We start from the raw sequence: 26,662 nt of genomic DNA on the forward strand, positions 1-26,662 counted from the left end.
TATTGAAAAGAAATCTAAAAATTAGATATAAGATGGGCATACTGAAAGTCGTGAACAACATTTTGTACAATCGTGATCTTTGTTTGTAAGTAAAACCGAATATATCACCTCAATCTACAGACATTTCTTTCATTTTTCCACATAGTTTCCGTTTTTTGCACACATTTTCCCATCTTTCTGTAGGTTTGAAAATATCCTTGCGATAGAATTTCGTCGTAGCTGCACGTAGACACTGGCGCATTGCTTGCCGAATATCCTCCAGTGTCTCGTATTGATGGCCTGCAACTTTCATCTCCAGTCACAATACTCGGCAAAAACTTATCACCTTCATGTCGAAATATTTGAAGAACGGTTTGAGCAATTTTTAGTCTCTGACGTTTTTGTTCTCGGTTAATAAAAGTGTTACTCAACGGGCACAAAGTTTCCGATAGCCTAAGCTGTGAATTATTTCTTTCACCGCGCTATGTCCAACAGCAAGTCTTGCAGCGATCTAATTCACAGTAATACGCCTATCTCCTCATATCAGCTCATCAACTCTTACCTTGTTGCACTCATGAAGACAGTTCGAGGGCGTCCGCTGCTAGGCCCATCTTCCATGCTCGTGTTTCCACCCTTGAAATCTCACACCCATCTCCTAGCACTGCTCGCACCTATGCACATATCTCCATAGGAACGCTGTAGTCTGCCGTGAATTTCAGAAGCAGATTGGGCCTCTGCTACAAAGAATTCAATTACAACTCGCTGTCTTAACGAAACATCGCTGTCGGCCATTTTGGAAATCCTGCCTGGGGTCGCGTGCTAGCAACAAACAGCGTCAAAATCTTGAAAGAAAGAATAAAAGGTCTGTAGATTTAGATGATATACTTGGTTCCACTTAAAACTAAAGATTACGGCTGTGAAAACATGTTGCTCGCGACTTTCAGTGTGCCTCTCATACCAACCGAAATACCTGACTGAATAGAACAAAATTGTACGAGTCAGTGTGAAAGTTCCGCAATATTTCAGAAAATTGAGAAAGAAACGTGTTATTATGTAAACCTAAAACGTGGACTTGGACGAAAACCGGGAAATCTATTGTAACTGGTACTGAAATATATCTCATTAGGTTTTCCATTTCGATACTAGCAAAACATTATATAGTCAATGGAGATGTGACACAAAATTGTGAGTATCTCTGTAATTTTGTTTTATACTTAACTAAAACATACTCCAAAGATATAACGCAGACCTATATCAGTTGATAGACTATGTCAAGCTATATTATTTAGAGGTTAGGCACATGCACTATTTACTGCCTATAAGGCGTAACTCCACACAAGTGTCCTATTTTAATATAACGCACCATGCCAACGAACAGAATAAGTTAGGAAGTTGTGATAACTTCCTTGATATTGAACTCCTTAGATTTTGCCTACACTAACAGGAGTGGTATTAGTACAAAGCTACCTGTGTTGACAGGACCTTTGGTTTACACTGCCTCGTCATTTTGAAATGCATTCGTTATGGAAAGAGGTAAGAACAATGATGACAGAGAAAGAGACACGAAGGCATTGTAGAGACTATAAGGGATTTCTCTTTAAAATCCATTAATAAATTGGCCTTAAAATATATAATAATATTTCTTAATGTGCATTAGCTCTTCCGAGCATAAGGTCATAGTTTGCCCCCTTTTTCGATAGTGATTTGGCCGAAAACGTGATCATCTTTACACCATACATGAATGAACTGAGGTGATCATTCATACTAGTAGACCTGCAGATCATATCGTAGAAGATGATTTCGATTTTAGTTCATAGTGGTCTCATTATTATAAAGAGATCTAGTTTCTGCCGAAAACTATACAAGACCGTGAAGATAGTGAAATACCTTAGAAATCAGAATTTTTAACTGATTTATTCTGAAAGAAAAAAACACTATAAATTTGTACTGGTCCGACATAATAATGCACTAATAAAAACATCTATTATGTTGTCCATCACTTAGAAGCAGGTGATACATTTTAGTGCTATTAAAATCAGTAGAATATCCGTTATTCGAATAATTCTTAGAACTATTTTATTATTATATCCGAATATTAGTTTTCAAATATTCGAGGAACTTCATAATGATGTTTTGTGATAAGCCATGCTATTGGAATAGTATGGAAGAGCAGTTTGTTAGTACTTTCCTAAAACCGCTTGTTTCTCTTACACGGAAGCCTTTGACATCAAACTAATGTAAGATAAGTTATATCCATTATAATACATTGTTGCCATTTGTATTAATATCAAGTTTTCACTTATTTTTCATGTTTTGAAATATAATTTATAGTAATATTTCCAATTTTGTAGGACTTTTGGGAAAACAACGAAAGAGAAAACTAATCTATATCTTGAGTATGTTGAGGCAATAGCAAACATAAATGTTACAAATTTTGAGGAAGTCAAAAACTTTGGAGAGTATCATATTCCATGTAATGCCTCTTTGGGAGATATCCGAGAAGAAGTAAGTAGTAATATACATTTTTCAGTGTGAGTAATATTGGCTTCATCAGACTCTGTTAGTGTCTGTGACAGTGTCTGATAAGGCCAATATGTTCAGTTAGTTGTCGAAACTGTTACACATTTATTATTTTTATATAAACGTTGCATCGTTTAATGATTTGTACTTCTGGTTTAAGTTATTTAAGGTAGCATAGCTAATATAAATCAGGTAGTTATTGAATTATTACACATTTTTAATTACTACAAAAGAAAAACATTAATCAGATCAGCTTATGTTATATGTTCTTTGTTGTTATACATAAATGATTGTTATTGGTTGAAGGAGACATTCAGGCTTTTGTCTCTGAATATTTTAAACCTTTTAGAAAGTAACAGTTTAATAATAATCTTGAGTTTTTAACTACTCAAATTAACCTAACTACTGTGCTACTAGTTTATAATTTAGAATACAAAATATCTTTAATATTGGAAATTTGCTTAATTATATACAAACACTATTAATATAATACAAATATCATTAATTATATTTTAATTGTATTTAATATGATGATAAATTACGACATTGATAATATATTTTGCATGTAATATTCTAAAAATATATTTTCTATAAATTTCATTTAACAGGTGGCAGAGACTCCTAAGTCGCCAATATTACATGGTAATAGCAAGGCTCCATATGAGAAAATCCCTATGAGAACTCAGCTAGGACTTTGTTATGCAGTTAACTCAGCACTAACTCCAAGGTTAAAATATATAAATAAAGTCTATTGTCTGACTTATAATAGATAAATTAGCTTATTTAACTGACTTTCAAAAGTTTCCTTTATATTATGTAATATAATCTTTATTGACTACTTCACCATTGATATTGAGGGCTTTGCCCAAGAACATTAAATATACCTAAACATCATATTTACAGTTAACGTGGTAAATATATTTTCGTAGACACTAGATCACGAAAATTTGTATATGATCATATTTTCTTATTTAGAACTTATGCTTTTATTATGAACTCGTATCAATACCGTAGTAACGTATCTAGATTGCGTGAATTCGGTTATTCAATTTGTATCGAAATAGTAAAGTGTTATTTATATTAAGTAAGATTAGAAGTTTAACCTTGAAAGTCAACTAATAACTACATATTAAAAAGTGAAGGTTAATAACCTGCTTGGATACATAGAATGGAACACTACAATGATTCATCTTTAAAAATACAAAATGAATCACCTTCAAGTATTTATACTATTACATAAACGATTCGGATTGGATGATTCATCATTAGGGCCAGGAAATTGAGGAAAAAAACTCTTTTTTACGAGTGCCCGAAGACGAAATGAAATGAAATGAAATTTTTAGGTTTTACGTCCCACGATTATGCCGGCTAGGCTAAAGGAGACGGTGATGATGAGTAGTGAATGAAATGGTAGAATGAAGAAAGTGGGAGGAAACGGGAGAACCCCGAGGATACCCACCCACACGGTGTTTGTCCACCACAAGGTTTACTTGGCGGGAGCTGGGTATGAACTCAGGTCCTCATGCATCACAGGTGAGCGCTCTACCATTGAGCCACCGCGGCCCCTATCCGAAGACGAGGCTTAATAATGTTTCATTTTGGGTCATTGTAGGTTGTAGGCCAGAAAATGTTGGATTTTATTTGTACTTTTTGCCCTTGTCGGCGCTTTTTGCTTATTGGTCTTTTTGAAAGCTTCTTATAGGTCGTATAAATTTACTGGCCATCAACTCAAATCACCATCACCTCTTATTCATCTTTCGTCTAGTAAAGAAAATTGAAAATATAAGACATTTTTCAACGACTGGACTGATAAGTCCAGATCCACAACCGTCATAACTAACAATGTCCCTCAGCAGGGGGTAAGGGTGGGGAAGTTTTCTTAATTAGTTTGGACTTCAGTTTGTGGAAGAAAGACAGACTGTAAACATGCCTAAAATTAAATCTAAGAAAACTTCCCTTTTGCGTCAGTTTGTGTCTAAATTTGGAGCAGAAGTATTGTACGGATGGAAATATTCTTTTCTGCAAATATTGCGAAGTGCAAGTGAGTGCAGAAGAAACGATTCCATATCCAATAGCACGTTAGACGTAAAAGCAGCTTCCCTGGCCGCGGATGATAAAAAAAAAAGAAAAACAGCTTCTGTTAGGACAAAGTACTAGTAGACATACTAAATCGTATCCATTTTACGGAAGATATTTGCAGTGGCTTACCTGGAGCAAATATCCCGTTGGCAGAGATAAACAATGAAACTTTCAAAATGTTTTTGGAGCAGAATACAAATCAGAATATTCTTGACGAGTTCAGCCCCCGAAAGGAGTGTGTGCACCGTGCAGCGTTTCTTTCAACTGCATCTTGTATACTACCAGAATCTTATATTTACATGAATTCTAATTACATTGGGTCTTATTTTTACGTACTTTTGTCCAGTTTTTAGGTCCTTTTTAGATATTTTAGGTCTTTTTATAGGTCCCTTTTGGACAATATTTAGGTCTTAAATACATAATAATATTTAGATATTAAATACCCATTCTAGTGGAGTAAACGGGGTTCAAAATTCCCCCGAAATTACCCTGATCACAACCTCTAACGGTAGATATAAAACTCTTTATATGAACTAAACATTAAAAATGAGGAAATAATGTTTAAAAGTTTCAAATTTTGTGGAAAGGTGGCAAAGAGGGAAATATATAAAATATTCAGATTTCCCTTTGTTTAATGAGAAAGAGTCAAATGTGTCGATTCCGTTAAATTGAAGATGTGATATTTGGTTCATAAACTCTCCGTTATAAATAAAAATCATTGTCTTCCAAAATGTTACTCCAAAGAGGAGTCAGGATTATATAAAATTTTCAAAAATACCCTATTTTAATTAGAGTGTGCCGAATGAGGAATTTTCTTAAGGTGGAAACCTGGAATTCGGTATATAAACTCTTAAATATATTATAGAGATATTATAGTATATTATAGAGAAAATGGTTGACAGTGCTAAACAATATAGGAATGCAAATCAACGTGTAAAAAAGGAAAGTGTTGAGAATAAAACTGAGATGAGAAAGTTAAATCGAAATCTTACGAATTTCCTTTCCGAAATAGAGTGTGCTCTAAACAATAAAACTCTTGTAGGATCTTTCGGAACATAGGAAATGACATGCGATCTGATGGCATATAAGTTCAGATTTTGACTGTAGAGATTTCCTAGTATCTATCCTATAGTGCATAGCATACCTTAATGTGAATTTTGGAGAGAGATCCCTTTCTTTTCACGAAACTATAGGATACAAAGGACTTTTTAAAAACCGTTTCTAAGGGAATAAAGAGGAGTTCAAAATTTCCCCCAATAATAGTGTATCTCTCGAACTACTAGCCATAAAGATATGGAACTAGACATATCAACTCCTGATTAGAAATAAGACAATAGGGATTTTTGAAAATTCCACTTTATAAGAGGAAAGGAAAATCCTTACAAATTACTCAAATTTTAGCTTGTTTAATTAGAGAGTGCCGAATGTGAGGATTTGCTTAAGCTGGAGATACAAAAAATGTTATATAGAAAGAAGTTTCAATTGAAAATTAAACATATATTCAGCGTTTCTGACAACTCTTCTTCTAAAGGCCAGAAATTCGACCATTTCTATTATACTGAAATAAACTATTCTTTTTTCAGTAAGTTCTCAATGTTAGAATTCGCTTGATATTGAAGATGTTAAATTCGGTATATATATGAACTCTTAAGTGAAGAAAAGAAAATACGTGTTTCAAAGTATCATTTCTAAATGGGAAAAGCAGGAAATATTCATTTATATTAAAATTTGATTTCATTTATTGGCAATGTGCTGAATGTGGAGACTCACTTAAGTTAGAAATGTGAAATTCAGTTTATAAACTTTTGTATAAAAATAAGGAAACATATATTTCAGCATTTTCGGAAACTAAGCTCCCAAAAGGAACAACTGGTATCGATTTTATAATATCCACATTTTTTTCTTTTGAGAAAGTAAAAAAAAAATTGAAGGTCCGTTAACTTGTAGATGTTAAAATGGCTATATAAAATCACAAACATATGTGAAAATGTATTACAGCATTTTCAAAAGCTTCGCTCCTAGAGGTAAATCTAGAGTCGATCGTAAACCAATTTACATGTCCTTTCTTTGTTGATAAAACGCCCATTTTAAGTCTTTGCTTAAGTATGAGAAGTGAAAATGGATATGAACTTTTATATAAGAATTAAGTACATATTTTCAATGTCTGCAAAAATTTTGCTTAAGAAAAGGCCGATTTCTAGAATATTAATATTTCCCCTATTTATTCAGAAAATCCGTAATGCAATGACTGATTTAAATTGGAGGTGTGCAACTCGTTATACAAACTGGTAATAAAAATGAAAGATTCAATTATTTACACGTTTCCGAAAAATCTGCTTGTTGAAGGGAAAGTGGCAAGATGTTCGGTAATATAGAAGAGTGACAGTCATTCACTGAAAATCCAGACTACGTTAATATACGTATTGACACTTGATTTATCTCTCTTATTTATTCTTTTGTTTACAAGACAAACTATATTTCTCAATCGTTCAGAAGGTTATATTTTTATTATTACATTTATAAACAACTCTATCTACAGCACTTGCATATCCCTACGCTCGCTACAACCTAGAGCCATCATATTTAGAAACTATTCAAGTTCGTTGATTTCTGATATAGACGATGTTTCGACGTAAAGTAAATGTTTCTTGGTGTAGACAACATCACTCTAAAATATTGTTCCCATCTGGCATATCATCAACTATTAACATCCCTTTCCTTTATTACAGTGTTCCTAAAAATGCGTGGGTTGTTGCAATGATTTGAATCGCTTTTCTTTAGCTTTATCATCTTCAAATTTTCAAAATAGCTTAAAATTTGAATTATCACTGAGTGTTTTCCTTTTCTTACTAGTTTATGCAGAACGAATGAAGTGAAGTATGCAGCTCGTATTTTATTGAAGCTATTTCCAAATGTTTACTCCACATAAAGTATATGCAAATTAATGTTATGATATTGTTATTACCATATTACAATCATGCTTAAGATAATTTCATGACAAAAGAAGAATGTAATAAAGTTATGAAATTATTTTATAAATGTTAAGTTCGGATGATCCCGGGATTGTAAATTATATTTCGGATTCATACAGGGATTAATTACAGGGTAAAGTAAATACAAATATATATATATATATATATATATATATATATATATATATATATATATATATATATATACATATATATGCTGCTGAACTTATAATGAGGTATGATGTTATAAGAATTCTACTTTCTTTCAGTCGTCACCTACTATTAAATAAAAATGTGTAACATTTGTTAGAGATAATGAAACATCAGCATTGCTGTTGCATTTTTAATATTCAAATTTCTTTTTCTAGTAAAATGTAGAATTGCCATGAATTTTAGCTTAAAATATTATTATTGGGTCTAATTTAAAATAGAGAAGCATTCTTGTTTAGTGTAATTCCCACTATTATGTACCGCAGTCATAGGATCGTTCCACTGTTGTTAGTTGCAATAATCCAAGGAGAATGAACTAGACTTAAAGGGAATCTAGTTTTTTTTTTGACTTACCAGAGGTGCATAATAAATTACTCGAGTTGTACAATATGGAACCTGGATGAAATCCTTACTTACAACATTTCGTCACAATTTTAACTAAAGTCTTTGTGTCGTTATTGGCAATCTCATTTTTTGCTTAAAAAGGATAAAAGTAAGACATTTTCACCATTTACCGTATTTTTTTTAAAAAAATATTTTTACCAAAGTTGTCGTAGTTAAGTAATTAGACATAGTAAAACATTTCGTCACACTTTGGCTTGCAAACTCAATCAATCATGTTGTACAACCCTAGTCAATACTAGATACATCAGCACAAGTTTAATCGAGGTAACTTATTTCAGGACATCCAAACAGCCTGAAGAAACGAAACAATGGGAAACGTACAATATTAATGACGATAGGTTTGGATATTTCGTTTTCAACCCTCCAAGAGGTCTTAAGGTAAGATAATTTTTAGTTTGGAAGAAACAAAATAAACCTTTGAATTAGATTAGTTGAAATTTGAAATTATAAAATATAAATAATACTATCAGTATTTTAATAAGTATAGAACCTGTAACATGTCACTCTGTTAGTTACCAAAAAAAAAAAAAACTTGTAAGATATTATATAAATTCATTCTATTTCGAGTCTTCGATAAACTTGTTTCGTTTGTCAGATTTTGAATATAGCGCCTCTAGTGGCGATTGTTGTTACTTCACCCAGCACTTGAGTTATCCTCATTAGATGTGTGCTGGAAATGTACTCGGTAAAACCTTGAAATAGTAAGCTCTATTTATCGAAAGTTAGTAAATTATTCTATTAGAGTTGTGTGTATATTACAAGTGAATTCACTTTGCCATTCCAAAGTGTAGATTGTTATTTACTTATTAATCTGGTGAGTTGTATAATAATTTTCTTAAATTTAAATCAAATTCTTATATGGTCTAATGGAAACTAATCTGTTTGATTAAATGGGATATAGACAGTTGTGTGTTAACCATACGTATAACTTCCTGTATTCGGTATATATATATATATATATATATATATATATATATATATATATATATATATATATATATATATATATATATATATATATATATATATATATTTGAAAACTCGGTACAATTATCCAAATCTTTTTAGGTTGTCGCAGAACACGATTAAGTTGAGATTTATTGGGACTCATATTAATTTCACTTGCATTTGATTTAACGTGTCCAAACAGTAACAGCGAGTTTAATGACTTGTAAAGAAATTTGTAATGGCGATTGATTTTGTTATAAAGAAGAGCTTCCTAAATCATTGACTTATTACTTAACGAAACAAATATTAAAATCCTTGACCTATTTATGGATTTGCGATTGTCCTAATTTTTGGGAAGGTTATATGGTATTTATATTTAAGCTGAACATATGGAGGTGCTTAGGATTTGTAGTAACTATTCTTAATTTGAAAATATATATATTGTTTCTCAAATGTGGCGGGACTTCACCGGTGGGAGACCCGTACCGAGTAACGAGCTCCTATCTAAATAGGAACGTTACAAACCTCTACGATATACACATCAATTCAGGAAAGAAAGATAATTTAGTATCTAAATCTTGATCAAGTACATAGATAATTCAGGAAGTCTGTTGGAGTTTCAAATCCTTTTAGTTCCAAGATTTGACTTTCTCTTTAAAATAACAGAAAATACGCGGAAATACGTAGGAACAAACGACCATGGTTCGATCAGGAATGCATTAAACTAGCAGAGAAGAGAAAACAGGCAAAATTACGCTGGCCACAAAATTTTGCAGACATCAGGCGGGAAACTTCGAAAACTTTTACATCAAAGACACGCGATTTTTTGAAAGCTAAAATTAAGGAACTTGAAGATAATAGTAAAAATAAAAACATTCGGGATATGTATTAGGCGACCAACGAATTTAAGAAAGGCTATCAACTTCGTGCTTATATATTAGAGAAAGCTGACAGAACAGTTCTCACTGATACGGATAGCATCTTAAATATATGGAAAGATTTCTTTGACGATTTGCTTAACAAGCAGCCAAAAACTAATGTGCGTGAAGAAAAGGAAATACACACCGCAGAACCGTATATTCCAGAACTCAACCGAATATAAGTAGAAACAAAGGTAAAAAAATTAAAGAAACAGAAATTTCCGGGCGTAGACGAAATTTCGGCTGAGTTAATTTAGCTAGAGGCGAAAAATTGTGGAACAAGATACACAAACTTATTCTGCTTATCTGGAACAAGGAAGAATTGCCACAAGAGTGGAACGAATCAATCATTGTTCCAATTCACAAGAAAGGCGACAAAACTGACTGTAATAATTATCGAGGCATTTCTCTTCTGTCAACATCCTATAAAATCCTTTCAAATATTCCATTAGCAAAATTGACTCCAGACGCAGATGAAATTATTGGATACAAGCGCGGACTTAGAAGAAATCGATCAACTATCGACCAAATATTTACTATTCGCCAAATACTCGAAAATAAGTGGGAATACAATACCCTGGTACATCAAACATTTATTGATTTTAGGAAGGCCTACGACTCGATTAGAAGAGAAAAATTATACAACGTTCTTACAGAACTTGTACCTGTACTTGTACCGTTCTTACAGAACTTTGAATACCGAGAAAGCTAATTAGATTAATTAAGATATGTTTAAATGAATCTCAAAGTAAAGTTCGGGTAGAAAAAAAAATGTTTACGAGCTTTCACGTGGAAAATGGCCTGAAACAAGGAGAAGCGTTGTCGCCATTGTTATTCAACTTTGTTCTGGAATACGCTATAAGGGAAATCAAAGATAGCAACCAGGATCTAGAGTTGAACGGTATTCGCCAGATTATGGCATATGCTGATGATGTAAATTTAATAGGAAAAATGAAATGAAATCTTTGAGTTTTACGTCCCACGCTTATGCCGGTTAGGCTAAAGGAGACGGTGATTATGAGTAATGAATGAAATGGTGGAATGAAGAAAGTGGGAGGAAACGGGAGAACCCCGAGAAAACCCACGCACACGGTGTTTGTAAATTTAATGGGAGATGATAGGAGACAATAGAAAGAAATGCAGAGATCTTATTAAACGCTTGCAGGGACATGGGTTTAGAAGTAAATGCAGAGAAAACTAAATACATGGAAGTGTGTCGGGACCGTAATACGACAAATTATGGATGCGTTAAAATATTAAATAATAATTTTTATAAAGTGGATTCTTTCAAATATCTAGAGTTAGTATTAAGAGACGAAAATCATACGAAGAAAAGCAGGGAAGTCGTGTTACTATTCGTTTCAAAATCTCTTGATTGTGGTTATTTGATACCAGTGTATCTAATGTTTTCAACGTCCAAAGTGTTTTGTGAGGAATTGTCTAAGATAAAAACTGCCTAATGAATTAATGTCAAAAAATCTGCCAAGAACAATAGTGGTCGGCCCAGAATCCTAAGTGACCTCAGTTATGGACGATCACTCAATATTTAGAGCATGGACAACAAAACTCATTACAGAATTAAACCAGCACCTGAAACAACCAATTACACCGGTTACAATAGCTGTACAAGGTGCTTCCTCTAGACTATAGGTTAACGCACGCATCTTCAGAGAGTGAGATTTCATAGACATTCCTGTTATTAGGTTTTTCACTTTAAGCTGTAGGTGGAACGAAGGAATTCTTTTTTTGAATTCTCTATGTAAATAGGATTTATGGCAAAATGGCTTCAATGTTACGATTCTCTCTTTAGCAGATTTCCGAAACAGTTGAGAGCAAACAAATTAAATTTGTTTAAATTGTTTTCTACAGATATTAGACTACAGATAAGATATACGTTTCTGAAGTTCGAGATGTAAGAGATCGGGAAAGGAGATAGAGATATTATTGGTCTAGGAAATAGAAATTTTCTAAGACGGAGCTTTGAGTGATTATACTCCGATGTACACATAAGTTTATTAAATATTTAATATTATTATCACGATATTCATTTGCAACGTTAAGCATTCAGCTCTGAAATTTGTTTACAACATACACAATATGAATATCGTAGGAGATCGCGGTGGCTCCGTAGCACAGCGTTCACAATACTGCGGTGCCAGGTTCGATCCCAGCTCGCGCCAAATGGACTTTATGGTGGACAAGCTGGATTTGTGTGAGTATCCACGGAATTTTCCCATTTCTTGCCACTTTTTTCATTACATCATCGCATTCATTTCTGATCTTAACCGACTCCTTTAGACTAGCCGGCATAGGCGTGGGACGTAAAACTGATAGATTTCATTTCATTTAATATTTACATTATTAATATCTGATACAAGAGGACACTTGGTAAGATTGATTTTTGGGAAGTTTGTTGAATATAAATTTTGAGCAACAATTTCCGCGAAACGAGAAAGATTTTCCGGTTTCGGTAACTTTGACGAAATAGACGGCTCTAAAAATATTCCGAGATGGTGATAATTGCCTAAATATTTGCTTAAGCATTTGTATGGATTAGAATGAATCCTCTATTTCAGGAAACAACATAATGGCGTAACTCGATCCTGACGTAGCACAAAGTTATTTAGAAGAAATTCTGGATGACTTGTGAGCAACTTGATTTATTGATTTATTGACATATAACACAACAGGCACAGGCCTAATTACAGTGTTACATAGTATATCGCTATACAGATTATATAGGTTAATAAAGCTATTGGTCATAATTACATTTGTCTTACAAAATTAATAGACTTCTTAAAACTACTTACATTCATTGCCAGTACATCCAGGTTGAAATTTTCTTTAACTAACGTGTTGTAGGTCAAATATTTTCTATAAATTTTACTCTTCCCGTGCGTAAGACAGCCATTCTGCTACTAATTTAATAAAAGTAAACGTTAATATCTGTAGAAAACAAAAATAATGCATAAAACATAATTGCTTTTGCATTTTTATTTTTAGATTTTCGTGAGCTCTCCAGATGAATTTCCTTCAACATCGAAGAATTGCTTTGTGTATCCTGGAAATTATATGATACATAGTGTATTGTATGATTTATTTGCCACAAAGAGTACTCCAGAAGTTAAAGCTCTATCAGTCAGCCAGAGGAAATGCTTGTTCCCAGAGGAGTATAAGCTGGATATAAGTCCTCTTTATACTCCAGTGGCCTGCAGGTTGCAATGCAAATTTAAGTCATCTATGAATAAATGCAAATGCATGCCTCACTTATTTTACAACTATGGTAAGTGATATGCTTTCTTCATTTGTTTGCCTTTTTTCTTGATCCCATAACTAGGACATGTGTCCGAAATAATTTTCAGAAGAATTATTAGTTTAAATATAATGAGAATGTCCAGCAGGGATATTTTACGAAAAATGTATATTGTCTCCCTTAAGTTTTCCCGCTTTTAGCTCCTTTTATACACATTTCGTATTGCAACACAATCAAGTATGATCTGCTTTTAATACAAGTAGATCTAAACTTGTAAATTTGTTGTTTAAAACTAGTATTATTTGTAATTATTTTCTTTTATAGGTAACTACAAAGAATGTGATATCAATGGTCTTGCTTGCGTTGCTAAGCATATGGAAGGTAAGGATATAGATATACCTATAGAAATATTAATTTTGATTGGCTTCTCACATAAATATGTCTAATAAATATTCACTCTTTATGAAAAAATAGTAATTTAATTACTGAAATTTGAATCACATTGTGCTAGACACACTACTACAGGGACAGGTGTGACAAATAAAAATATTGTAAACATTCAGAGACGTTTGATTATATGGTTTGATTTATTTGGTAAAACCACAGTTTAGTAGAATACAATGTTTATATATTATCTAACACAATTTGGCGGAAATTTAAGTTTCGTAAATTAACCTACAACTTAGTAATAATTGACTCTCTGTACGATAAGATGAGAAGAAATGAACCTGCGTTGCTCTACTTTATGGGAATAATATTTTCAGCTTTATAAACGAAATCAAGAAAATAACATGAAATGCTTGGCAAAGCAAATGTAAAATTTTTAAGTAGGCAAAGGATTAAGTAACACTTGTTTAAATAGCATTTGGAAGATAATAATATTGCTTCCATTATAACATTCCATTAAAATTATATATTCCATATCTCAGGGTGTAAGTGAATTCCAGCCGTTCACACCAATGAATACCTGGCAGTTGATAGTTGAAGTTCGTAGATGTGCACAAGATATTCTAATTCTTTTACTCAGAAGTAAAGTTTTGCGCTGTGAAGGAGTATGAGCTTTCTGCAAATTTGCGTTATATATTAAAATTTAATTTAAACAAAATCCGAAATGCTTCGAACTTCCGTAAAGAAACTTGTGGTGTTTACGGGCATGATACATTAGCAAAAGCAACATTCAGAAAAAAAAAACTTTTTCAGTCGCTTTGGTTCTGGAAATTTCGATAACAAATCACACAAAAAGAGTATTGATAATCTGGTGAAAATCAAGACCCACCAGCATTAAGCACTCTTTACATAGCGAATGGCCTCACAATCCACCTCCGCAAATGCTGGTCAACCTTTTCAAAAAAGCTTCTTGCAAAGAGAATTTAAATGTTTGGATGGCAAATGATCTTACTCAAATCACTTACTTGACGAACTTTTCCCTTCAAATCTCACAGTAACAATGTACGAATAAGATCGTGGTCGGAGAATGTTACACACAGACGCCCAGAAAGTTATACCGTACGTTCTTTGAGGTTCGTAGCTGGTGCTACCGGAAAGAAAGATACACTCGGACCTATATTGTACACGACTAACGCGAGTGCAATTAGAATTCATATTAAAAGGTTAGAACTGCTCAACAATAATGATATCGTTTTGACCAACTAGCAATTGACAGAGGCCTTGTAAATTTGAAGTAATTCATCACATTTAACATCATTCATCACATTCATCCAGATTTAACACTGTCAGATTATCGTGTTAACCCTTTTGAACCCAAATTATTTTTTTATCGAATTTAATCTTGATTCCCGCAGATTGGTAGAAATAAAGGTAAATAACATATTTAAATACATTATTGTTCACGAAAATGTCATGGACCCCTAATTCGGTAATGTTCCATTTTTGGAACAACGGGCCTGAAAGGGTACAGGTTTCTGAAAGAAAATATTTCAATTTAGCCAGGCTAAGGTATTATTTCGTTAAAATTTTAGGATACAGATTTTACAATAATTAGCAATATTCATTAGATACAAAGTATACAAATATTGAAACATGTTAATATTATGCATATCCACATAATAACAGATTTTTTCATTATAACTATTTTCCAATACATTACATTCTTACTACTGATGGAAGTAAAAGAAGCACTTCCATGTTGTGTTGCTTTCACTGTCCACATCTTGATTGTCTTTCTGATTTTACAATGAAATGTTCTTCTTTGTCATATCCCACCTCATTTATTGCTTCTTTGTTGACTGGTAGCAATATGTCTTCCAACAATTGCTGGTTGTTGGGATTACTTTTGTTATGCGACTTTGCAGAGGGCTAACTTTCATTACATGTACTAGTTTTCGGAGCTTCATCATCCAACAAACTCACCTATAAATTCATTTCTCAGCTGGCCTCTTTGCATTACTGTAACAGAAGCTTTTCCCTTAGCGGGCAACTAATTTTTAGATAGCATCTCTATATCTGGTTTTCTTCTTCCGAGAACTCTTCATTTTCTGGTGTAATGACAATATCTGCAGCAAGACTATCTCCTCCGTTAGCAAGTTTATTGATCGTCAACAGTCAATCTGAAATAGAAAGGGAGGATTTACATTTCTGGGCATTTATGGCCATGTTAGCCCGTCACGTTTGACACTCGGCAAGAACACTCTCCAGGGAAAGGGAATGAAGCAAGTGTTGGGGAAGGAAGGAAGCGGCCTGGGACATATATGTTAGGTACCACCCCGGCATTTGCTTGGTGTGAACGAGAAAAGCCAGGAAAACCTCATTCAGGATGGCTGGTCTGAAAAGCTTCTTACACTTTTACGACCGAGAGCCCGCACCGTGAATCGAACCCGGAACCGCTCGCACTCTATCTGAAATAAAACAGTATTTCTAGAAATAAATAAAATCCATACGAAGTTGTGAAATACACATTTAAAATATAAAACAACAAAATATTTATTTATTTACAAGCTACCAGATACAGCTCATTGGCCATTTTACACTGGAGTGATCAACATAATGATAACATTGGGGAAAAAAGTGAAAGGAAGGCGTCCAGGCCCTGTAAAATTGTGTAGGCTCCTAATGATTCCCCTACAGTACCTATAAAATATAACTATATAATATGCCTTTATCTATGTCCAAAATTTACTGTTTTTATTTCACTGCAGTAAAGTGAAATCAATAATAAATGTTACAAAATTAAATCAGGCATTCCTAACAACTCCTACATATAGGTAAATAAATGTAAGATCCAGTGAATGAACGATCAAGAAACCTGCAACTCTATTTGGCTGTCATGTTTCAACTGAAAAAGAGCTTTTTCGTGGCTAAGCGGTTAGCGTACACGCCTTTGGCATGGGAGACCGGGTTCGATCCCGGCGGAAGTTCATGTGGTTCGCATTCCATTTTAATGAATAGGCCAATTCTCATATAGCCTCGCTGCTAAAAGGAAAGTTAAATTCAAAATCAACTTAACTCAACTGAAAAGTGTACTGCGTGGGTGTAACAATTAAATCAATTTTTGTATATAAATTTCCCCTCCTCCATGAGACCAATAAATTCCGAATGCAAGCGCAAAATGCCCTCAAAAGCGGCACAAATAGCATCAAATAAAAATACACTCATAAAATGTATGAAACAATTACTAATGCATCCAATAAAATTACCATTTTATATAGTTTTATGGGTACATTTACGCCCGTTGTTCCAATAATGGAACAAACAAAACGCAAACTTCACGTACCCGTTCGAGTCCGCTGTTCCAATATTGGAACATTCAAATTTATAAAACGCTTTTATTAATAATAATCATAATCAATTATTGCATTTCACATGCAATGAAAACTTGATACTTCTCCTACCCAAATAGTATTATATAGGTAGAAAATTCATAAACGAACATAAAATTCACTTACCTCCTTTGAGACGCCATAATTTGTTCTTATTCAACGCAACTTATATGGGCAGTACACATCGTTCCCGCCAATTCAAGACAAAGATACGCCATTTGCTAAACCATTTGTGTCAAATGAAGAGGTCCATACAAAAATTGTTACCTTTATTCACGTAATATGAAAAATAAAAGTAAAGTAAAAAAATGTTCCAATTTTGGAACAACGGGTTCAAATGGGTTAAATTAGTTTGAAAAGAGGAATGTGAAAACCACATATATCACATTTTCTTCACCAGAAACAACAGAAGTATTATAACGACTGAATAATGGTTTTGCCGGAATGACAAAATATCATCAAAAAAAAAAATGTGTATATCGTTTGATAATGTTATTTAGAAATAACAATGAACATCTTAATTATTAAGTTAACGTTTCATTAGCGTTTTAATGAAAGAAGGACAAGAACTAGAATATCACAAAATATAATTGCAAGTCAATTAAATAGAAAAATAGTCCTTTTTGAAAACATTCAAGCTAGCAATCTGATAAAAATAACTATATCTACAAAAATTAAGAAACGAATAGCTTTCTCAAAATTACATTTAAACAGAATATTGTTAAAGCTGCGACTTAAACAATCAAATATAATAAAGTTTAACTTATTTAGAACTGTATGTTTATATTTATATATTTAAATAAGCTATTATTCGTTGAAATAATTCACTTTTGAGTGTAGAACAAGAGATGTAGTACTTTTATACTGTGATTTGACATTTTCGAACCAGTGTTATAAAGACTACCAGAAAAAAATGTATATACTTTTTGTCCTCCGCTATCAGGGTACTGGCATTCATAATTGTTCTGAAATTTAAGTGTGTTGTAGTATCGGTTTTCGCCCAACAGATGTCGGCATTGTTTTCAGTTGAAATGATGTTATTGTGTGGCGGATTTTCGCTCAACAGATGTTGATACTGTCAGAACGGTTAATTAGATGAGAAAATGACAGGAGAACGATTAATGTTTGAACAGCGTAAGTACGTTTTTAAGTGTTATATCAGGTTTTGGATTGGTGGATGTCGAACGCCCCAAGCAACGGCCAACATTTTAACTGAAAACAATGCCGACATCCGTTGGGCGAAAAAACATACAACAACACATATAAATTTCAGAACAATTGTCAACGTCGGTATCTTGATATAGGATGACTAATTAATACACATATGATATATTGTCAGATACATTTTGCAGGGAATCTTCATCAAAAATATGTTGCTCAAATGTTGCATTTATTCACAATTTAATTGATCATAGATTAGGGGCAGGAGGTTCAAATCCAGGAAAGAAAACGTTTGTCGTCCAGTTGTACACTAATTACTTTGGCTAGAGTGAAATAGTAATTCTGGTATTCCATAACAAAAAAGTGTACCTCAAATCACAATAAAACCACTCAATAACTGTGACCCCTGCCAGCAGCAAATACTAGGCAATTTAGAATGGAAAAGGGGCGCAATTTTGAGTTTTAAGATTAATATCTTTTGAACTGCTGTATTCTTCTTAGAATTTAAAGTGGTTGTGAAAGCAATTTTCTAATTTAGATCTATTTAATTTATATATGACGAATAAAATATTGTTTTATTCAAAGTGCTTTTCTTCGAAGCTAAAAGCTGACGAAAATATAATAAATATTATCTACAGAATAGATAAAACAGACAAATGGAATGTAGACTTGAAAGGTACTTAAATATTGAATGAAATACCCCTTTCAAAATGGAATAAATATGGAATAGTTTTACTAAACTTTGGAATGTGAAAAGATAGCTCAAATTACTAATAAAATAAAATATGTTCTCTGATGACATAAGGGGGCAGGTTTACTCCATCACTTTTCACCTGAGGTATTAGTTGTGAATATTACTTTTTATTTTTTCGATGCAAGGAAGAGTGTTCATGAAAAAGTTTCCATCACGTGAATCTGTGATTTCAAAGGAACGTTGTAATTAGGTTTAAGTAATTTAGCTGAAGTACAATATAAATGTGAAAATATGATGTACAAACTGACAGTGGGAAAACTCAAAATGAATGTTTTTTAAATTATTAGTGAGAATGACTCATGAAATTTTTGAACCTCAAAAAGCAACAATCGGTGTTCCAAGAGTAGTTGAAATCTAACACATAACAATGGCTGTACGTGTTAACATTAAAGAAAATTAAAACATATGCTGTAAGTGAAAATAAATTTTATAGCTAATAGTGCTTCATATTATACGTTTAGCTGGTGTCCAGGAAGAAGACTGCGGGTGTTATCCAAGCTGTGACGAAGAGAATTACCAAACAAACTTAGCTGCGAAAGACAAGTAAGTTAATAATTGATTGGAATTAATGTCTGCTTGTATCTTAACAAAACTTCTTCCTCTGTAAAAAAAATCATTATTACATTACTCTGAAGTGAATTAACAATATATTGCAAATATTTATTTAGTTTTGTGTTCGAACAACGAACTATATTAAAGGAATGAGACAAATTTAATCAGTAGATAGGGTAGTAAAACAAAAGTAATAACTTTAACATGTTACTATAGTAATTTTATACAAAATGGTATAATCTTATTTACTACGCTTCATGATGTTGTACACTATACTTCTTCATTTTGTTTACAAACAAGAGGCAGAATCGGTAACGCTGAGATCAAAAATCTTAAGATACCACAAGTATATGAATTATCCTTTTCTAAGTGAATTAAATTTTCCTGAGAAAAATTGAGGATATTTATTAAAATGAACAAAATTTCAGTGAAAGTTCTTAAAATTGACGTCACAGTTCATAAAAAATTCATCATGCTGCCAGAAATACTATAAAGGGAATAAACAGAATAAAAGAAAGATTTGTCGTCTACAATTGCACTTTTATCATTGCTTGCTTTAAGCTATACTATTTCTAAACTATAAAAAGTGATACTAATATGTAATATTTTGGTGTTATAGGACTCGACGCATTCAAAAGTATGCATAGCTAAGCAAAGTTTCTATTCTTTACTTCAGAAGACTCGTAACTTTGGTGCATTTCGATGTGCATAAAATTATTCATTGAGTCAGTAATTGTTTGTTTCCTTGTACAGTAGAAATAAATACTTCTTTTGAAGATTTCATTGTAATTGCATTGTAGAAAATTTTAATTGTGTTAAAAATATAATTATTCTATATTTATGATTTTGTTAATCAAGTTTTTCTATAATTGTTAAATTTGCTCAGTTTGTTTTGTGTTTTTGATTTCTAAGCAAAGTTTAGTGGAAGAAATAAAATATGTATTTCTCTTAAACAAATACTTTTAAATAAAGAAAGTTCTAACGTTCATGACAGTGGTATAATGAACAAAATTATTTTTAAAATTATTGCAGTAAACTTTCTACTTAATGTAGAGAAGTTTTAAACTGATCATGAAGATAATACAAGTTTGTTTTGTGTTTTTGATTTCTAAGCAAAGTTTAGTGGAAGAAATAAAATATGTATTTCTCTTAAACAAATACTTTTAAATAAAGAAAGTTCTAACGTTCATGACAGTGGTATAATGAACAAAATTATTTTTAAAATTTTTGCAGTAAACTTTCTACTTAATGTAGAGAAGTTTTAAACTGATCATGAAGATAATACAAGTTTGTTTTGTGTTTTTGATTTCTAAGCAAAGTTTAGTGGAAGAAATAAAATATGTATTTCTCTTAAACAAATACTTTTAAATAAAGAAAGTTCTAACGTTCATGACAGTGGTATAATGAACAAAATTATTTTTAAAATTATTGCAGTAAACTTTTTACTTAATGTAGAGAAGTTTTAAACTGATCATGAAGATAATACAAGTATGGATTCAATACAACAAAAGTGATATTGAAAAAAAAAAACAAAAAAACTAGGGAACAATAATAATATCAAGGATTTAATTTATTGAGTAACGTTGATAGATTCAATACATTATTCAGCACATTGTCCATTGATAATTTATTGTATATAGTGTTAAATAATAAACACGAGTCTTTTAGTTTTAATTCTCTACTTCAGAAATGTATACACGTGTTTTTTAATTGTATTTACTATTTATGCTTTTCGGATCAATTCGTCTTCTGGCTATTTTTAAAGAATTGGATTCGATTTTAATATTAAATTACTTTTCCTTTAGGTTTGGGGGTGAATTTGCAGGAATGTATGGGTATTATTTCTGGTTGCTGTCTTTTCCTTCAGTGGGATACACAAGAGACGTATTGTTCGGAAAACTGGAGATGCTAGGTAAATCTTCATGTTTCTATTTGTACATGCGTATCTCATTTTCGTAGTTACTCTTTCTACATTTTGAAGATAAAATTCATTTTATCTTATTCATTGTAATTATATTGAATATATATATAGGACAATATGTCCCATTAGTCCGTCCGTTTAATAGTCTCGATAAAAATTGAAGATACGAAAAAAGTTATAAAGGAGCAATGCTGTTAGACGCACTTTCAATATAAAAAGTTTGAATTTCCGATAATGGGCCAACGGTTTGGGCTTTACTCTGGTATAGTGCCCAATGGTAAAGAAAATGCAACGTTGCTACAACTTTGTTGGATAACAATGAAGATAAATGCGTGTAGTTTGAAGTATCCTGGAGTGAGGAGAATAGAAGGGACGGACACAATGAAGGATATGAAGAAGGATCACACGCAACGTCAATCCAAGTCAGTGGTGTAGTCATCAGAAAGGGAAGGGAAGATACGAAAAAGAAACTGAATGAATTTATTCATGGAAAACTTGTATTAATTGCTAAGTGATGTCAACGAGATAAATGAAGAGGACAATTCAATAAAATTAGAAAGGGCCTAAGTGCCAAACTCAAAAACCAGATAAAAGTCGCTAAACATGAGTTATCGCCATAGAAGTTAAACTGGTATTGCGACCATGTGAGTGCTTTAAAACAGAAGCAACAACTTTTAAGCTATAAACTCCTTACACACGTATTCTGCTTGGTACTAAGACAACATTGAACGATACAATTCAATTCTACTTATTGCGGCACTTAGATCCTGTCTCATTATTCAATTGCTGTGTCGTCTACAAATAGAAGCGTCAGTTTCTAAACGAGTTCAAACGACACAAATTAATTATATTGTTTCCAGACGCTGGTGTAAAGTTAACGTGCCTGCCTACCACACGATATTTGGGTAAGTGGTACTTGGCACGAAACCTGCTCCGATGGGCCATACTGACTCAAGTGTCTCCTGGTTTTCCTCAGTCCTCCCGGGTGCATGCTGGGATGATCCCTTCTTTCAGGCCTGGGCCAATTCCTTTTCCATCAGTCCTAGACTCACCTAAAGTATCGACGTGACTTTTGAGTATATGCCCGATCTCTCCTTGTGTCATTTCCTTGAAAAAATAAATACATAAATAAAATTTCTCGGCTGGTGAGCATCATTATAAATTTGCAGGTCTCGGCTCGGCTCGTAAACTTGTTGCCTGATCTGATTTCGCTGAATGATTGTCTAGTGTCGTGTATGAGTTCTCTAAACGAGACGAGAGACGAGAATGTTCTGGCCTAATGAGCAATAGTACTTATGTCATTGTAAAGGGATTAAAAATATAGAAGCCAGCCATTTGTGATGTACAATTCCAGCATTCGTCTGATGAGCAGCAATGGCATATCATTCTTCTTCCTTTGACAATAAATGATATCAATTCGGCTCCCTATAACTTTTAACAATTTTTGGCTCGAACGAGAATACTTGCTCGTCGGGAACTAGAACCCAGAACGTCATGAGCGATGTTCTTCCCTCCTGAAGACTTCTTGACGACCGAGATCGGCAGTCAACCTGTTTTTACCATTCAGATACAAGCCGCCTATTTCCATAGTTATACACGGTGTTGTTATACTACTACTACTACTACTACTACTACTACTACTACTACTACTACTACTACTACTACTACTACTACTACTACTACTACTACTACAACTACTACTACTACTAATAATAATAATAATAATAAACGTTTAAGTAGTAGTAATCATTGATAATTATATTGTCTATGTAGTATACATCGATTCGACTCGAAACTCAAGCCAAATTCGAGTCGAGTTCAAGGAAATTTCTCGAGCCCAGTTCTCGAGTTGAGTTCAAAGATGTCTGTTTCGAGTCAATTCGAGTTTCAAAGAAACCTTGCTCGAACCCGCTCGCGTAACTAACTCGAACCTTATTTCGACAACTTGCCTCTAGCGAACTGCCAGCAATTTCACTGCCAACACGATAATGTTGACACCGTAATTCAGTGTCAACGTTCGACAATGATTGGATGAAGCAGTTCGTGGGAATTGGATTGGGTGTCGAGGTCTGGTGTAATGGACATCGATATTGCCTGATTTAACACTGCTTGATTTTTTCTGTGGGGCCACCTAAAATTCGTTGTTAAAGGATCGCCCGCGTAAATTACTGTTCTACAACACAATATTCGCAAGGCCTGCGCTGCGAACTGAGACTCTGAGACAACTCAGACAACAATTGGGACTCTGCAATTGCCAGTTAACGTCAGGTTGCGACATTTTATGACAGTCTGCTCACAACAAGATGGATATTGCTTCGAACGTCTTCTATGCTGAGCACAGTTGCAGCATTGCTTTTGCCTGATTCAGGATCTTCAAACAGGTTGGTGAGAGGAAGTGAATGAGTTAAGTTACGTGCAGTATTCTCTATGTGAGTGTCGCAGTCCTTTGTAAAGATATCATTCATTTGTCAGAGGAACAAGCATGGTATGCCATCAGACGAATGCTGGGACAGTACATTTCGGACAGCTGGCGTCTACACTTTTTAAATTCCTTTGCAATGACATAAGTAGTATTGCTCACGAGGCCAGAACATTCACGTGTCTCGTCTCGTTTAGAAAACTCATACACGACACTAGAAAATCTTCAACGAAATGAGATGAAGCAGCAAGTTTACGAGCCGAGAGAGACCTGCAAATGAATAATGATTCTCACCAGCTGAGAAACATTATTTATTTATTTATTTTTTGAGAGAAGTGACACAAAGAGAAATTTGGCCTCTGCTTCAAGGTCACATCAATATTTTAGGTGAGTCTAGAACTGGTGGAAAAGGAAGTGGACTGGCTTGATAAAAGAGACCAGTTATCTTAGTACCAAGCAGAATACGTGTGTATGGAGTTTATAACTTAAAAGTTGTTGCCTCTGTTGTAAAGCACTCACATGGTTGTAGTACACGCTTAACTTGTACTGCGATAACTCGTGCTTATCGACTTTTCTCTGGTTTTTGAGTTTCTCTGGTTCTTAGGCCCTTTCCAATTTTGTTAAATTGTCCTCTTGTCTCATCTCGTAGACATCACTAAGCAATTAATAGAAGTTTTCCATGAATAAATTCAATTTCTTTTTCGTACCTCCCCCTCCCTTTCTGATGGTGATGCCGCTATGATGTTACGTGTGATCTTTCTTCATATCCTTCATTGTGTCCGTCCCTTCTATTCTCCTTAGTCCAGGATACTTTAAACCACACGCACTTATCTTCATTGTTATCCAACAAAGATGTGACAACGTTGCATTTTTCTTTACCATTGGGCGCTATACCAGAGTAGAACCCAAACGGTTGGCCCAATTCCGAAAATTACAACATTTTAGATTGAAAACACATATTTCTCAACAACATTGCTCTCTTATCATTTTTCGTATCATCAATATTTACCGTAATGGCCTATGTAAAGGGACTTATGGGACACTCTGTATATGTATATAAATTTCACTTTGTAAATCCAGTAGAAAATAGAGTGATGAAAATATTCTAATAATATATAAGCTAATACTAATGTCAAAGATTGTAAATATGTCACAAGGTTCATTTGATTTAAAAAAATATCGAAAAATAATTGCAAAGGTGTTAAAATATTCCTGAAAATGTTATGCACCACGCTCAACTAAATAGAGTTCAATTCTTTGTTAGTCCACTGAAAATATTTATTGTATATGATATATAATATGAATTTTGGAGTAAATAAACATATATTTGTTTAGGTGGGTTATTTTCACTACTTATTTTACTCTTCCCTTGTAAAAATCCAAGGTAATTGGAAAATATAATTTTTCTACTAATATCCTAAGTTTCTGACATAAGTTGCTCGATGCGCATGGATCATTATTTCCCTTTTATTACGGTGCTAAATCAGTCATAAATACTAATTCATTTCGAATTATCGTATATGTCCAGGTATATTTCCTCAAAAACATATTATAAGCATACATATTACCTAATAAGTGAACTTTTCCACATATCATCAAATAACATTTCAATTGGTTTTAGGTTTTACTAAAGTTCTCAATCTGCTTAGGTTCTTGCGGATATCCAGAATATTTTTGTAGTTTATTTTTACATATTATTCGATTCACCTCACAACATGGCACTATAGGATTTGCACACTTTTCGAGCTGATTCTAAAAAAAAAAAATAATAGAATCATTAAGATTCGCGTCCTATTTACGTCACTGGTAGAGCGTTCACCTCTGGTGCTTGGGGTCCCGGGTTCGATCCCAGTCCATGCCAAATGAACTTTGTGGTGGACAAACACCGTGTGCGTGGGTTTTCTCGGGGTTCTCCCGTTTCCTCCCACTTTACTCATTCCACCATTTTATTCATTACTCATCATCACCGTCTCCTTTAGCCTAATCGGCATAAACGTGGGACGTAAAACTCAAAGATTTCATTTCATTTCCTGTTTCGCCCCACTTTCTTCATTCCACCATTTTTTTTATTTCTCTTCATCATCGTCCCCTTTAGCCTAGCCGGCACAAGCAATAAAACTAAAAAAAATCATTTTATTTCATTTCAAAGTGACATGCTTAAAGGCAAACTCCAAAAATAATATTCATCATTATCTTCTTTCAGTGTCATTTGGAGGACTTGGTGGCTTATTCTTCGGATGTAGCATTATATCAATTTTTGAATTGATCTTCTACTTCACTATCCAGGCCTGCTTTTACGCATGTGTTAATTTCAAGAAGAAGAAGGAAAGCAAACCAAAATACAATCTCCCATTTCCAGACGCGAGACAGTTGAATCCACATGTAGTTCCAGAGACACAAATAAGAACTATTCAAATTAGACCTTACAACGAGGGTGCCCAATGCAATGCTCATTCCACAAATGTACATTTGCAGCCATTACTTTTAGTAACTGGACAGGAGGAAACAAGGTAATTTTTTCAGAGTTCATAGATGCTCTTGAGCTACATATTTTCAAACGTACAAATTAATTATCTGTATTATTATTATATAAGTTTGAAATCTCATTATCGTGAACCTTGAATAGAGAATTTAATACATTTGTAATTAATTTGCTTAATGCTTGAGTTTAAAATTGCAATATTTAAAAGCAACAATGCTTTTGCCTTCCTTTCAATTAATAATATTAGATTTTTTGAATGTAATGTGTTTAGTTTCATTGACCTTTCAGCTTGTTTCATACAAAAGGAACAT

The 26,662-nt window shown here is 33.2% G+C and overlaps 1 protein-coding gene across 1 annotated transcript; it reads left to right on the top strand.

The window, feature by feature from the left end:
* Positions 1 to 32: 32 nt before the first annotated feature.
* Positions 33 to 26,383, top strand: LOC145685150 (sodium channel protein Nach-like). The gene is made up of 9 exons (XM_081757502.1): positions 33 to 85; positions 2,331 to 2,484; positions 3,108 to 3,226; positions 8,444 to 8,543; positions 13,037 to 13,316; positions 13,611 to 13,667; positions 19,439 to 19,520; positions 21,335 to 21,441; positions 26,073 to 26,383. Exons 1-9 carry the CDS (start codon positions 33 to 35, stop codon positions 26,381 to 26,383), a joined length of 1,263 nt encoding a protein of 420 aa, XP_081613628.1.
* Positions 26,384 to 26,662: the final 279 nt, after the last annotated feature.

The sequence above is a fragment of the Thermobia domestica genome, chromosome 5, assembly GCF_964235325.1.
Source record: "Thermobia domestica chromosome 5, izTheDome1.hap1.1, whole genome shotgun sequence".
NCBI classification, from domain to species: domain Eukaryota; kingdom Metazoa; phylum Arthropoda; class Insecta; order Zygentoma; family Lepismatidae; genus Thermobia; species Thermobia domestica.